Below are 17,054 nucleotides of genomic sequence, written 5' to 3'. Positions count from 1 at the left end.
CCTCTAACTGTTTCTTCCCCTATGCCTATATCAACACTTTTCCCTATCGATGATACAACCCTTCCTTTCAAGAATTTAGAGTTCTCTATATTTGATGGTACCGATATTGTGAGATGGTTTGCTCTTGTGGAGTAATATTTTGAGGTAAATTATACTAAGATAGATTTAAAAGTTCCAATGGCCTTAATCTTTATGAAAGGAGGTGCTCTCCACTGGTTGTGGTGGCTTCGGCAGTGTTACCCCCACACTCACTTAGAAGCAGCTTCCCATGAGTTGTTGGCACATTATAGCCCAAATGCGATGGAGAATCCTTTTGAATAGTTAGCATCCATTCATCAAGTTGATTCTGTGGATACATATATTGACTAATTTGTAGCTTGTGCATCACGAATCCCAACATTAATAGAGCAATACTACTCGAGTTATTTTCTCAACTGTCTCAAAAATGAAATTCTAGTTCGTCTTAGATACCATGAGACCACTGAGGTTTTTCATGCAATGAATTTGGCATAAGAATGGAAAGAGAGCTTCATTTGACCGGTGGGCTTTAGCCTCAATCAATTATGGAGGAGAATAAATATTTTATCTAGAGTCCTAAAACCTTTCCCACCTCTTCCTCTTATTTTACCCATTCCCATCCTAAGGCCATAGTGTTACAAGCCCAGCCCATTCAACAAAAATCATTGACTACCTTTCAATCATCGTCTTCTCCATCTTCTGTCTCCACCCTAAAAGACCTTTCTTCCTCCTGTCCTCCCACAAACCCACTTCCCTTCAGGCTCCTAAAGCACAAGCTCTCTACCATTATTCCCACTAAGAGCACCAAGATTTGCAAGCCAAGAGTCTCTATTTTTGCTATAAGCAACCCTATTCTCCTCTCCTGGAAGGCCCACTCAAAACCTTGCGATCTTTAATCGCCACTAAGGATGAGGATACTAGTGACCCTCCTAACTTAAGTTCCCCAAATTCCACTCCTACTGCATCCTTTTCATTTGAAATTCTTGAGGGCCATTTCGATCAATTTGACTTACCCTTTTATGCTGTAGGTGGTATTACCCATCTTTAAATGCCAAAACTGAAAAGTTAGACCCACAACAAAAAGATTGTATTAATGGTGGACAGTGGAGCTACTCATTGTTTTATCTCACATGCCATTGTTTCTCAGCTCTTTTTACCAATTACAATGCCAGAGCCATTTAGAGTTAAATAAAGCGATGGCCACCATTCATTATCTGTCAAGTATTGTTTTCAGTTATCAATTGATATGGGTTCTCTTTTTATCCATCCATATTGCTATGTCATTCCCCTTGCAGGTGTTGATGTTACTTTAGGTGTATCATGGTTTTCTTCATTGGGAGATATCTAATTAACTTGGCAGAAATTAACCATGACCTTCCAATACAACAACCGGACTTTCACCCTTACCAGCCCTTCATCCCTTCAACATACCCTTGTTTCCCTTCATTCCATCCTTAAAACTACTGAGGTTTAGTTCAATGTTGTTCTCTTTTTTCAAATTGAGTTCCCAACACCACCCTCCAACCCCTCTACACTTCCTCCATAATTTTTAATCAGTCTTTGAAGATTGTGCAATCTTACCCCCTTTTTGGCCTATTGATCATTAATTCCTTTACTGCCTTATACCAATCCTCTAAATACTTGGTCTTACCAATATGGTTTAGTTCAGAAGATTGAGATTAAATGCTTAGTAGAGGTAATGTTGGCAGCAAGAGTGATATGTCCTAGCACGAGTCTATTTGCTAACCATGTCTTTCTAGTAAAAAAGAGAGACTATAGTTTGCATTTCTGTGTGGATCACTACAACCTCAATAAGCTTACAATTCCTTATAAATATTTATGTGGATCACTATAACCTCAAAGGCATATAATAAATGTAGATCTTTGAACGAGTTTTCTGAATTAGATTTTTAACAGTGATTCTGACACACATAGCAAAAGTTATAGGCACAACACTTTTTGCCACCCAGTGGTTGCGTTTGGGCCAGTCCGCATTTTGAAATTATTATTTATTTGATTGATTTAATCTAGGTCCGCATTCTTGAAATTATTATTTATTTGATTGATTCAATCTAATCAATTGTTCAATTGAGTGGGTAATAAATATATTGTCATTCGAATTTATTAAATCTGTAATCACTTAATTAGTTTGATACTTATGACAAGTAAGCTTAGATATTATTGGAATAATATATTCTAATTTTATTAGTCACGCTAATGTAAACTTCTTAATTAGAGTCAAATCTTCTTAATTTTTCAACTTTATTGGCAATTAAATCTTATAGAGTTGATTATAGATTTATTTATCAATTAGAACTAGGTAGTGAGCTGATCCTTATTAGTCTATTAACTAAGAGAAGATTAGGTTGTTAGACTATATCAATGACTATAGCTAATAAGAAATTAAAGTAGAAATCTTTGCATCTATGACCAATCCTAAAAATTAATACCAAGATATTTCTGAAATTAAAGGTTTTCTTAATTTGATTAATCACTTTAATTATTTATTGATCAATTAGTTTACATTTTTATTTTAATTAATTTTTATCAATTTAAAACCGTTTTGTTTTAAAATTTAATTTTCTTTGTCATTGATTTGTTTTTCTAAAGATTAAAATTAAATCATTTGTCGTAGATTCTACCTCACTTGTCATATCTATAGTTCATATTTGTTTAAAGAGCATGATATATTTTTGGTGAACTCGACACTTATCATGTAGAGTAGTCTTCTCTTTTGCTTAATCTCAAGCTCCATAATGAGTAAAATATGTATTTTATGTTCTTCTGTTCTCTCCTTCTACCTTTCTTTTATTTATTTTTAAAGCTCAAAGGAAATTAGAAATTTTTATCCTTGAGTTCAATAGTTAGGAGGAATTGTTTCTTCGAACCTAAGTACCCTATTCCTTTATTGAGTGTGAGACTCTAATATTGTGCAATTTGATGATCGATGCTTAAGGGAGCACAAAGAATAAAGGAATACATGGGATCTCTTGTATGTCGGGTTCGTGTAGGCAATCTAGAGGACTAATACTTGGGAGTCTAAAATGAAGAAAGGCTTCTCAATTTTGTACTTCAAAAGGTAAGCTAACCTACTTTAGTTTAGGTTTTGTGCTTGAATTGTCAAATAACCAATAAGAAATGGTCCTATTAAAGACATAATGGTTATGACGTATGTTTTATATCTAAATGGATGAGGTGTTTGTGTTTTGGTTTATAATTATAATGATTGGTTTTCATGTAGGAGAATTGTGTAAAACTTTTTAAATTGTCATTCTAATGTTTTTTTGCTATATGCAGTTTGAATTGGTACTAGAATCACTGTATTTATTATTTGAAAAAAAAATGGCGCTTTCAAATCTTAAAAAAAAAAAAATCAATTTGGATTGTTTAGGCATGATTTCAAAAGTTGAAATGCTTGAAAAATTGCTGGAGCTCGATTGAAAAAAGTATTTTTTATGGCATTATATGGATTGGTCGTATACCATTACATAAGTTGTGTAACACCACACAGTTCAAATATACATCCATGTAAGAGTTGCATGGGCCGTGGCCAAGCGGTGCACGGGGCTGTAGCAAACCCATGTAACATTACATTGGGTCGAGCAACTCACTTGAAAGTTGTAGTTTTCCCTTTTACTTTTGCCAAACTACTACACGAGTTAGACTCATGTAACCAGAGCCTATTACACGATTCTAACCCATTAGTAGGTTGTTTAAAATGGCATTTCCTTAGGCCGTAATTTTATTCATGTAAGAGCCTTAGAATTATTTTCTATGTGATCTTGTCTTGGTATGCCAATTGTGATGAGATTTAAAGATTTGCCAGGAAAAAAGAAAAAAAAAAAGTTCAAGAGACATTGATGGAGCTTAGTAGAACCAGCATGGAGCAACATGCTTGCATTATACGCCAGTCCATATATATAAAGTATTATTAATATCACATAGTTGGTAATGTGTCGAATTTGGTAATAAAGGCACACAACTCCTTAATTTATTTCTATAATGAAGGAACAAAGTCCTTCCACATAAATTTTAAGACATGAGAATACATCTTGCAGGTGTTCCCTCAGCACCAAGCACCTTTATAGGCAAGCAATGGAGATCATATATTCCTGCTGGAACTTTGTTTAGTTTTAGCCCCTCCACAATTACAATTTTCTGAAATATTTTTCACATATTTAATTAGCTATATGTCAAGTTTAAAAGTAAAATAAAATTCTTCATGTATCATAAGATTTATTACCCTGCTTTTCAATAAAGTTTGATGTGTCGGAACGGCATCGTCATAGGTAGCAATAGATAAGTAATCAATGCCTACATTTTGTAATAGAAAATTCATCAGAATCAGCACATTCATGAATACTTATATGTTCTAAAAAGAATCTAATTTAATCTTACCAACAAGCGTGATGTTTGTGTTATCAACAATCCAACTTGCTCCATCCTTCACGATTCCAACATAGTCCGAATGAAACTTCCTTGTGTACATAAGCTTCCTGAGAAAGAGTAATTAAAAAAAATTGAAAAATAAACTAAATTGCGTTTGGGAATTTTAAAAATAATAAAAATTTTCATATAATAACAATAATTAAAAAAAATTATCTGGACATATTAGACATTATTTCAGGTTATAAAATAAAAAATTTGAGAATTTACCTGTCAGTGTTTAAAGTTCTGAAAAGAACACGATGTATTCCTTGAGAAATTTGCAAGTTCTTCATTACTTCAGCTGTAATAACAAGTATAGTATATTTAGTAGAATTAATATAATACTGTAGGAATTAAGCCTTTTCTTGGCTGAAGAAAAAGCTATATATATATTAATTACATCTACTTACTTTAAAGAATTTTTGTTTTTTTTTTTTTATGCAGAAAGGAAAACAAAGTAAAACGTACCAGTTATGTTACTATTTCTAGGAACATCAATTACCAGCGCTGGACCTATTTTAACAAAATTACACACAAAAACTGCACATAATTAGTTATCATTTAGTTTAGATTATAATAGCAAGAAAATATTTTTTTTTCCTTAAAATAATGCAAATGAAACAATTTTTTTTTTCTTGAAATAGTGCAATATGCAATATAAAGTTAATGGATATTCAATCAATTAAAGGCAGACACTGAAGATAACTATGGCATTAGCCTTCACCAGTGTGCAAAATTCTTTTCTTTTTTTTTTTTTAAGACAAACTGCAAACTTTTATTCTTAAGATATTATTATTATGATTATTAATATTATTTTGTTGAAACATTAGATAATATTATAAAAATATTTTTATTACAACTTCACAACTTTATTTCTTTGAGAATGAAAATTCTGCTTCCTTATTAATTAGGATTTGACAAAGTTAAAAGCATAACAATATTGTTAATTTATCAGACCAATGTGAAAAAATAATGCGTCTTTAAGAATGTGAAAATTGGTTTTAGGATACCCTTGAACTTGGGTAACAAATTGGTTTTGAAATAATACAGTCTTTTTAAATAATTTTTTAAGAAATAATATCAAAAAATAACCATTTCGAATTTTGAGTTTCAGACACTTTATACTAGGAAATATTTTTTTTATAATTTTTCTTAAAGTAAATTTTGACATTAGTTAACTAGGAAAAAGCAAAGCGTATTTGACTGCACAAAAACTATATACCTACTATTCAAAAGCACTGAATTAATAAGATTTTTTTTTTTTTTGTCAGTAAGTTGGGTGATGGGAGTTGAATCCTGGATAGGGAGAGACTCTCTTGTATGCTTTGCCAAATCATCGAAAGGTTTCAACCGAAAATAAATAGACCATTAATAAGCAATTTATTAATATAGGAAACTCAAAATAAATATAACGAAAAAGAAAAAAATTAGGAGAAATTACCATTGAGAGTTTTCAAACTAAGAGTACTAGTGTCAAAGCCTCGTTCAAAGTATTCTTCAAAAAAATGAGATGGAGCATCAACATGTGTTCCAGTGTGAGAAGGAAGATCCATCTCTGAAGTATAAGCTACTGCTCCCTTTTTCATGTCGTCAATAATGGTTACCACTTTTCCCATCCCATCAGGACTCCCCCATTTTGGCATTCTAGGATTGATCAAATGGGTGATGTCATGGATTTTACCATGAGAATAAACATCTCTTCTCGCCGGCGGGTTGGGATAGTCCCTTGAGCTCGCCGGAGTTGTCAGAGTTAGTACCTCTTCATCCAGAGAACGCACTGCCTTTGCCAGTGTTAGAACTGCAGCCCATATTTGCAACAGAAGCATGAGTTGGAGGACATCTCTCCTGTTTCCAGCCATTGGAAGGATTGATGGCTTCTTTTAGTATCAAGCAAATTTGTGTTTATCTGCTTTTAGCTGCAACTATGCAGCACTATATACAGAGGATAGAGTCGTATAGAGAAAGAATAGATGTATCCAGTAATTGATTAAGGAAAGTTTCTTTTATATTCCTGAAATATGTTAAAATTAACACATATTTTAGTTTTATTTTCAAAATTTAATATTTTAGTTCTATATTTTAAATTAATACTTTTACTTCAGATTTAAATTATTTTATCTCATAAAATATAATTAATAAAAAAAATAAGTGAGATGACTGTATAAAAGTGAAAAGAGAAGAAATAATAAAATTTCTAATATTTAGTTAAATTTGATAATTATAATTAAAATTTTAATTTAATTGGTTTAAAATATTTTCTATTTAATATAAATTTTATTTTATAAAAATTTAAAATTTTATTAATTAAATATATAATTTTATTATTAATACTTCACGAGAATCGACTAAAGTGAATCATGAGTTTGTCACCATAAAATAGAGCCGATGAGTTCGTATTTAGTCTCATCCGAAAAAAGAAAAATCCATACACCGTTACACTCAGTTTTTTATCAAGATTCGCTTTTACTGAAGAGGTTGAGTTTTTTATCAAGATTGTGCCAATGGAACAATTGGTACTCACTCTCACCAGACTATTCCCTTAAAGTGGGAGGTCAAGGGTTCGAGCAGTGGGGGAGGCGACCTAATTCCCAGAGGAAGGAATTGGGCCAAATCCACTCGGGCTAGGGCGGGCCGTAATGGCTCCCCCGAGGGACAAATCCTGCCTGGAACCCGTGAGGGTGAAGGGATGTTAAGAGCTGCTCACGACGCCAGTGGAAAGCCCGAGGTGGCAAGAGGCCAGGCGAGGGATAGCCCTGGGCCGTGAGCGGTAACAGTGCCGGACCCAGAGGAAGGCCGGGCTGTTACATAAAAAGGTGTAACAGCCCGGAAATCCGGACCGCTACCGGCGCTAGGATCCAGATCGGCATAAGGCCGCCGGGAACCGTAGCAAGCCTGACATAACCTGTAATCCTGCTTAATCCCATACATGATCAACAGTACTCATAAACCTGTAAACATTTTCATATGACAACCAAGCTCAACCTGTACATAAACATAAACATAACATAAACCTCCACTGGAGCCCTCATCAAATGCTCCAATGGGGTAACTCATCATACATAAGCTTGGTGGAAACATAACCTCATATCTCATATCATAAAGACCATGTACATGCAAGTGGGATTAACAATCTGTATTGGTCAAGCACAACTCTATCCTCAATATTCAAATTACATATCATAACTTAAAACTCTTTTACTTTACATCATAATACAATTTTCATGTCCACAATCTAACTATTACATAACATCACTTCATACTCTGGCTAACCTCCTGGTCTACCCTGTACCTGCACATCTGGGGTTAGGGGAGAGGGGTGAGCTATAAAGCCTAGTGAGTAGAATAGAGAAAAACATATATTAAATATTTCATGCTTCCATGAAATGCAACACATCACAAACATATCACATAAGGATGGTATTGTCACCTATAGTCCTCAACATAGTCCAATCGTGCCAGGGGCGTAGAATGGGCCTCACTGGTCTTTCTCTTACATACATAACATAACATAACATTCCAATATGCTAGGGGCGTAGAATGGGCCTCACTGGTCTTTCTCTTAACATAGTCCAGGGGCGTAGAATGGGCCTCACTGGCAATCCATACCGTATCATCATCATCATATCATACCATAGGAGGACTAGAGGATCATCCAATAGCCAATCCGCATCCACATCATATTATGCAATGCAACATATTCGTGAATACTAATGCAAACAACCTAAGATATCACATGGCATATATGATGCATGAACATGCTCCAAAAAGTTATATTTCATTTATTTAAAAACTTAAGGTTCATTCCACTCACCTCTGGCTGAAGCTCTACAGACTCTGAAGCAGCTGTCTCACTGCTGAGGTCCTCGGTTCCTCGGGTCCGAACCTACACAGGTGGACTCCAATGAGGGACCAATCATACATAAACATAACTCTAATAAACTCCCCAAAAACCCCCTAAAACATCAGGAAAACATCACATAGAAATATGCATGAAATGGCTGAACAGGGCACTTTCGGCGGCACCTTCGGCGGCCGAAAGTCCTGGACAGATCCGAAAGTCAGGCACTTTCGGCGGCACCTTCGGCGGCCGAAAGTCCTGGACAGAGACGAAAGTCTCTTTTCGGGGGCAACTTCGGCAGCCGAATGCTGCCTCCACAAAGGGGGTTCGGCGGCCGAAGGTCACTTCGGCGGCCGAACCTGAGCTTCTCCCGAAGGGCAGAAACTCAGCTCTTTTATGCCCATTTCGCCTCCCAAGCTTAAATCATGCAAAAACTTGCTATACCACATGCATACTTCACATAAATTACACCTAGGGGTCTCAAACTATCATATACCCCATCTACAACACTTCAAACAACACATAAACAGGCTACATTGTTCATCAAAGCATCAAAACCCATAAACTCAATATATATACTCTAACATGCATTTCTACCCATAGATCTTGCATAAAACTTATTTAAAACACATAAGGAGCTTAAGATCGGCTCTTACCTCTTGAAGATCCAGAGGGAGACGACCTAAACTTGGAGATCCACGAAAATGAGCTCCTGAGTTCCCAAAGCTCCAAAACTTGTTTCAAAAGCTTAAATCTTCAAAACCAAGGGAAAAAAAGTGAAAATCTTGAAAGATTTAGAGGAAGAACATCAAAAATGGGTGAGGGGCGGCGGAAAGCTCATCTTGGCCGAAAATGGGGAAAACTCGCCCGTTTTCGGCTAAGGGACCCTTTTATAGTGGCTGGCCAGACCACGTTCGGGGGCCGAATGTGCCTCCGCATGCATGCCATGTTCGGCGGCCGAACTTGACTTTCGGCGGCCGAACCTGGACTACCCTCACTCATGATTTCGGGGGCCTAACGTGCCTCCAAAACGCATGCATGTTCGGCGGCCGAACTTGACTTTCGGCGGCCGAACCTGGGTTTTCCTCCAGTGCTATTTTCATGCAAAAACTCATTTTCTTTTATACTTAAAACATTAAAATACATGAAAACATTTTATAAAACATGTTCTTACCCTTCTAGAGATTTCCGACGTTCGAGATCCCACCGGACGGTAGGGATTCCGATACCGGAGTCTAGCCGGGTATTACATTCTCCCCCCCTTAAGAACATTCGTCCCCGAATGTTCCTCAACTAGCACATGCATAGCAAACAACATAACATACACATGAAACACATAGATACTAACCTTAAAAGAGATGAGGATATTGCCGGAGCATAGACTCCCGTGTCTCCCAGGTACATTCTTCTATGTTGTGGTGGTTCCAAAGGACTTTCACCATTGGGATTTCCTTGTTCCTCAACTTTTTGATCTGAGTGTCAAGAATCCGCACTGGCTGCTCTACATAGGTGAGATCCTCTTGGATCTCAACATCAGGCTCACTAAGAACCTTGCTCGGATCTGACACGTACTTTCTTAACATGGAAACATGGAAAACCGGGTGGATTCTTGCCATAGTAGCAGGTAAGTCCAGCTTGTACGACACATTCCCAATCTTTTGCAAGATTTCAAAGGGTCCGATGTACCGTGGAGCTAGCTTACCCTTTTTCCCGAACCGAACCACTCCTTTCATAGGAGACACCTTGAGCAATACCAGATCCCCCTCCTGAAACTCTACTAGCCTTCTGCGGATGTCTGCATAACTCTTTTGTCTGCTTGCAGCTGTCTTGATTCTCTCTCTGATTAAGGGTACCACCCTGCTGGTGATCTCTACTAGCTCAGGCCCTGCCAAGGCCTTTTCTCCAACTTCTTCCCAGCAAACGGGTGACCTGCACTTCCTTCCATATAAAGCTTCATATGGAGCCATCCCGATGCTAGCATGATGGCTGTTATTGTAGGCAAACTCCACCAAAGGTAGATGCTGCCTCCAAGAACCGCCAAAGTCCAGCACACACATTCTGAGCATATCCTCGATAGTCTAGATGGTCCTTTCTGACTGTCCATCAGTCTGGGGGTGGAAGGCAGTACTGAAATCCAACCTAGTACCCATGGCATTCTGCAGACTCCGCCAAAATCTGGAGGTGAACTGGGGCCCTCTATCTGATACTATGGAAACAGGAACCCCATGCAGCCTGACAATCTCATCCACATACACCTGCGCCAACTTGTCCACAGAGTAGCCACTCCTGACAGGAATGAAGTGAGCAGATTTGGTGAGTCTGTCCATGATCACCCATACGGAGTCCACTCTGTTGGACGCCGCCGGTAACCCCACTACGAAGTCCATAGCTATATTTTCCCATTTCCATTCTGGAATAGGTAGCGGGTTAAGCATTCCAGCCGGCTTCTGATGTTCCAGCTTCACCCTCTGACACACTTCGCAGGCTGACACGAACTGTGCCACTTCTTTCTTCATCGCTGGCCACCAATAGACCTTCTTCAAATCTTGATACATCTTGGTGGCTCCGGGGTGAACGCTGTATCTTGCATTATGAGCCTCCCTCATAATGTCTCCTTTAAGCCCTATGTCATCTGGTACACATAATTTGTTCCCATAGCGGAGGATCCCCTTACTGTCAAATCTAAACTCTTCATTTTTGCCTGACTGAACAGTCCTGGCAATCTTCACTAACTCCGGGTCCTCATGCTGTTTCTGAGCCACCTGCTCCAGAAACACGGGTGTCACTTTCATCTGAGCAACCAAGGCACCTGTACCAGATAACTCCAACTGTAGACCTTCATTCATGAGCTTGTAAAATTCCTTCACCACCGGTCTCCTCTCTGCCGTGATGTGGGATAAACTGCCTAGTGACTTCCGGCTTAGGGCATCTGCCACGACATTCGCCTTACCCGGATGATACTGAATCTTGCAATCATAGTCACTCAGCAGCTCTACCCACCTCCTCTGTCTTAAATTCAAATCTCTTTGACTCAAGATGTATTGCAGGCTCTTATGATCCGTAAAGATCTCACATTTCACCCCATAGAGGTAGTGCCTCCACATCTTGAGTGCAAAGATGACTGCTGCCATCTCAAGGTCATGTGTGGGGTAATTTAACTCATGCTTCTTCAGCTGTCTAGAAGCATAAGCGATCACCTTGCCATTCTGCATCAACACACAACCCAAGCCTACTCTGGATGCATCACAGAACACTGTGAAGTCCTCATTGCTAGTTGGCAGAGCTAACACTGGTGCTGAAGTCAACCTCTTCTTAAGCTCTTCAAAACTCTCTTCACACTGGTCGGTCCACAGAAACTTCTGATTCTTCCTGGTCAATCTGGTTAGAGGAGCTGCAATCTTTGAGGAGTCCTGAACGAACCTCCTGTAATAACCAGCCAAACCCAAGAAACTTCTGATCTCAGTCACTGTGGTGGGTCTAGGCCAGTTAGTCACAGCCTCCACTTTCTTGGGGTCTACCTCTATTCCATTCTCTGACACTACATGCCCCAAGAATGAGATGCTCCTTAACCAGAACTCACACTTGGAGAACTTGGCATACAAGCCATATTCCCTCAAGGTCTGCAGAACTATTGTAATACCCGGCTAGATTCCGGCATCGGAATCCCTACCTTCCGGCGGAATCTCCGTTGGGATATGGAATTTTGATGATGCCAGAGTCTTCTAGAGGGGTAAAATGTGATTTCTAAAATGATTTTTACTGATTTCATGGTTTTAAAGGAAAAAGGAAGTGAGTTTTGAAAAGAAAAGACCAAGGAGGTTTTTGCCAGGTTCGGCCGCCGAAAGTGAAGTTCGGCCGCCGAACATGGGAAGGTTTCGGGAGTGCTTTTGGCCTCCGAAAGCCTTGTTTGAACAAACCAGGTTCGGCCGCCGAACCTCAAGTTCGGCCGCCGAACATGGGGGTGTTTTGCATGCACGTTAGGCCGCCGAAGGAGGTTTGGCTGGCCACCTATAAAAGCCCCTCAGACCGAAAATGGGCGAGTTTTCTCCCCATTCTCGAGCTCAGGTGTGTTCATGTCCTCCTCTAGTCGTTTTCTTGCTTTTTCTTCAAATCCTTCACGTTTTATAAACTATATGGTTGTTTTGAAGAGTTTTAAAGCTTGGATCAAGGTTTGGAGAGCTTGGAGACTTTAAGAGTTTGGGTTCTCCACATCTCAAGCTTTGGGTCACACCAACCCTCGATCTTCAAGAGGTAAGTGTAGATCTATGCTTTCCTTTATATTTTAAAGAAGTTTTAAGCAAGTTTGAAGATGTTTTGATAGTTGAGATGGGTAGATATGCATGTTAGGGTTTATGTGGGTTTTATGCCCAATGTATGAAAATGTATGTTCATGTGATGTTTGCGTTGGGGTTTAAGTTAGTTTTCAAGCCCCTTGAGCATGTGGGAGTGAGTATGCATGATGGGGAGAGAGTATGTGAGGATTTGGGTTGTTTTGATGGTTTTGGCCTATGTGGGTCATAAACTATCTATGTATGTTTCTTGATGTTGTTTTTGGGAGTTTAAGCTTGTTTAAGCTCCATTGTGCATGGTTAATGATGTATGCATGTGTTAGAGAAGTTGAGTGTTTGTTTTGGGGTGTATGGAAGGTTTGGGAGGCTTGAAATGCACAAAGGCTGAGTTTGGATGAACTCAGGTTCGGCCGCCGAAGGTGGTTTCGGCCGCCGAACCTGCCTGAGGATGCATGGTTTGGCCGCCTAACCTTGCCCCCGAAAGTTGGGTTTTGGCTTGAAAGCAGACTTTCGGCCGCCGAAGGTAATGTTCGGCCGCCGAAAGTGCCTGACTTTCGTCTCTGGAGAGAGTGTTCGGCCGCCGAAGGTGCCGCCGAACCTGCCTGACTTTCGTCTCTGTCTGGGACTTTCGGCCGCCGAAGGTGCCGCCGAAAGTGCCCTGTCTAGCCCTTTCTTGAGTGTTTTCTATGCATGTTTCAGTGATGCTTTAGGGGGTTTTTGGGTAGTTGTTTATGAGTTGTTTAGAGTATGTTTGGCACCTCACTGGAGTCCACCTGTGTAGGATCGGACCCGAGGAACCGAGGTGTTTAGCAGTGTTAGCTGCTTCAGAGTTAGTCCAGAGCTAGCCAGAGGTGAGTGGAACTAACCCTTATGTTTTAAATCAAATGTTTTCAGCATGCTCAAGCATGTTCATGCATCATGAATACCATGTTATGCAATAGGTTGTTTGCATTAGAATTCACGAATATGATGCATTGCATAATACGATGATAATGATGTGGATGGATACTGGATGATCCTCTAGCCCTCAGTATGTTATGACATGATGTGGAATGATATGATATGGTATGTACGATATGATATGAGATGAGAAGTCCAGGTGTGGCCGTATCGCCCCTGGCATAGAGCATGAGAAGTCCAGGTGTGGCCGTATCGCCCCTGGCATAGAGCATGAGAAGTCCAGGTGTGGCCGTATCGCCCCTGGCATAGAGTATGTGAAGTCCAGGCGTGGCCGTATCGCCCCTGGCATAGAGTATTGTTGACTTGTTATGGTACGAGATTGATATGTAGAGGGCTATTGGTGAGATTCATCCTTGAGGTGATATATTTGTGATATGACGCATTCCATGATAGCATATGTTAAAATGAACTGTTTTCTTTTATGGTTTCTGCTCACTGGGCTTTCTAGCTCACCCCTCTCCCCTAACCCCAGGTTTGCAGGGTCAGAGGTAGTTCAGGAAGACGGCAAGACATGGTTATGGTCATGATATGTAATAGAATAGAAGTGGACATGATGTAATGTAAAGTTATGTAAGGATGTAAAAGAGTTATATTGTAATATGACTTTATGTTATATGTTCAGAGTTATAGTATTGTGCTTGACCCGAGTTGGATAATCCCTTTGTACATGAGTTTTATTTTATGTTGTTACATGTGATGAACCGAGTTTGACATAGGGTATGCTGACCCTAGGGGTTCTATGAGTTCAGTCATAGTGCATACACAGGTCAAACTGGTTAAAGGTAAAGTTTTAAATGTTTTATGAAAATGTTGGATCATGTTTGGGACTATACCAGCTGTACAGGATGCATAGTAGGCTTGCTACGGGTCCCGGCGGCCTTATGCCGATCTGGATCCTAGCGCCGGTAGCGGTCCGGATTTTTGGGTCGTTACAACTATCCTCAGATGATGGGCATGCTCCTCTGCATTCCTGGAATACACTAAGATATCATCTATGAAGACAATAACGAAGTGATCCAGGTACTGGCTAAACACTCTGTTCATGAGGTCCATGAATGCTGCAGGGGCGTTAGTTAACCCGAACGGCATCACAAGGAACTCATAGTGCCCATATCTGGTCCTGAAAGCTGTCTTTGGTGTGTCTTCTTCCCTTATTCTCAGCTGATGGTACCCTGATCTCAGATCTATCTTGGAGAAACAACCCGCTCCTGCTAGCTGGTCGAATAGATCGTCGATCCTTGGCAATGGGTACTTATTCTTAGTAGTGACTTTGTTCAACTGTCTGTAGTCGATACAAAGTCTGAGGGATCCATCCTTCTTCTTTACAAAGAGCACTGGAGCACCCCAAGGTGAGGTACTCGGTCGGATGAAGCCCTTGTCTACCAATTCTTGCAACTGTTCTTTCAACTCTTTCAACTCAGCTGGGGCCATCCTATAGGGAGGGATAGAGATCGGTCTCGTTCCAGGCATTAACTCTATCTCGAACTCTATCTCCCTAGCAGGTGGTAAACCTGGAAGCTCGTCTGGGAACACGTCTAAGAACTCTCTGACCACTGGCACTGAGGCGGGCTCTCTAACCTGACTGTCTAGCTCTCTCACGTGAGCTAGATAACCCTGACAACCCCTCCTGAGCAGCCTACGAGCCTGTAGGGCCGATATCATACCTCTAGGTGTACCCCTTTTGTCTCCTCTGAAGACGACTTCTGACCCATCCTGACATCTGAACTTAACTACCTTGTCCCTGCAGTCCAAGGTAGCACCATGGGTAGATAACCAGTCCATCCCTAGAATGACGTCAAAATCAGTCAACTCTAGAACCACAAGGTCGGCGGACATGCATCTTCCCTCCACAAAAACTGGACTACATTGGCAGACTGACTCTGCCACTGACGGGTCACACTTGGGTCCACTGACCCAGAGGGGACACTCTAACTCAGAGACCATCAACCCTAACATCAGCACGGCTCTCGGAGCGATGAAAGAATGAGATGCACCAGGGTCCATCAATGCATACACATCAGAACAACCAATGATGAGATTACCTGCCACCACGGTGTTGGATGTGTTCGCCTCTTGCTGTGTCATTGTGAAGATCCTCGCTGGAGCTGACGGACCTTCACCTCTGAAACCCGCTAAAGAAGAGGCTGCTCCTCTCCCTCTACCTCTGCCGCTGGCTTGAGTTAGTGCTGGAGCTACTGGCTGAGCTACACTGCCTGAACCTGTCTACTGGGACTGTGCCATAACAGCTGCTCTAGGACAATCCCGAGCCATATGTCCCTCTTGCCCACATCTGAAGCAGGCTCTGGACCCATAGAGGCACACTCCCCTGTGTGGCTTACCACACTTCACACATGCTACATTGTCTGCACCTGAGCTCGAGCCACTTCCTAATCCCAGACTTGACTTGATCTTGCTCCAGAACTTGTTCTTCTTCTGCTTCTTGGTGGTACTGCTCCACCTCTTACTACCTGAACTTAAGGAAGAAGGATCCACTTTTCCCCTACCTGGGGTTTTGGAACCGGAAGGCTGTGCCTGTAATACCCGGCTAGACTCCGGTATCGGAATCCCTACCGTCCGGTGGGACCTCGGATGTCGGAAACCTCTAGAAGGGTAAAACTATGATTTTATGAAATGTTTTCATGTATTTCATGTTTTTAAGTAAGAATTAAACGAGTTTTTGCATGAAAAATCTTTGGAGGAAAACCAGGTTCGGCCGCCGAACTCCAAAGTTCGGCCGCCGAACATGCATGCTTTCGGAGGGACTTTAGGTGCCCGAAAGTTTTGAGTGAGGGAAATGCAGGTTTGGCCGCCGAACTCCAAGTTCGGCCGCCGAACCTTGCATGCATGCGGAGGCACCTTCGGCCCCCGAACGTGGCCTGGCCAGCCACCTATAAAAGGGGCACTTAGCCGAAATGGGAGAGTTTTCTCCCATTTTCGACCTCAGCGAGCTTCCGACCTCCCTCTCCCAAATCTTGTGTTTTTCCTTCAATCCCCACCATTTTCTTTGAGTTTTAAGGTTCCACAAAAGTTTTTGAGTGTTTTTAAGCAAGTTTGGAGCTTGGAAGTCTTGGAGCTAAATCCCTCCATTTTCCGAGCTAGGGTCGTTCTTCCTCTAGATCTTCAAGAGGTAAGCTTCGATCTATGTTTCTTTTATGTTTTATGAAGGTTTTATGCAAGTTGATGGGGTAGAATGCATGTTTAGGCTTGTTGTTAGGTTTATGTTGTGATTTGAACAATGTATGTTGGAAATGTGTTGTTTGAAGTGTTGTAGTTGGGGTATATTATAGTTTGAGACCCCTAGGTGTGAAGTATGATGTGTATGCATGTGTATAAACAAGTTTATGCATGTTTTGAGGCGTTTTGGAGGCTGTGGACACAAGGGAGCCAAGTTTCTGCCCTTCGGCAGAAACTCAGGTTCGGCCGCCGAAGTGACTTTCGGCCGCCGAACCCCCTTGTGGAGGCAGTTTCGGCTGCCGAAGCCTGCCCCCGAAACTCAAGTTTCGTCTCTGTCTGGGAGGTTC

General features: G+C 40.7%; 1 protein-coding gene across 1 annotated transcript; it reads right to left on the bottom strand.

The window, feature by feature from the left end:
• Nucleotides 1-3,900: 3,900 nt before the first annotated feature.
• On the bottom strand, nt 3,901-6,390 carry LOC110619663 (cyclase-like protein 2). The gene is made up of 6 exons (XM_021763195.2): nt 5,888-6,390; nt 4,915-4,959; nt 4,675-4,747; nt 4,417-4,514; nt 4,262-4,332; nt 3,901-4,176 (listed from the first exon to the last, which is right to left on the bottom strand). The coding sequence occupies exons 1-6, from the start codon at nt 6,303-6,305 to the stop codon at nt 4,051-4,053; spliced, it is 831 nt and encodes a 276-aa protein (XP_021618887.1). The 5' UTR covers nt 6,306-6,390; the 3' UTR covers nt 3,901-4,050.
• Between the last annotated feature and the right edge of the window lie 10,664 nt (nt 6,391-17,054).

The sequence above is a fragment of the Manihot esculenta genome, chromosome 7 (genome assembly GCF_001659605.2).
Source record: "Manihot esculenta cultivar AM560-2 chromosome 7, M.esculenta_v8, whole genome shotgun sequence".
Taxonomy (NCBI): domain Eukaryota; kingdom Viridiplantae; phylum Streptophyta; class Magnoliopsida; order Malpighiales; family Euphorbiaceae; genus Manihot; species Manihot esculenta.
Note: the sequence above shows the minus strand (reverse complement) of the source record. Positions and strands in the feature narration are given on the sequence as shown.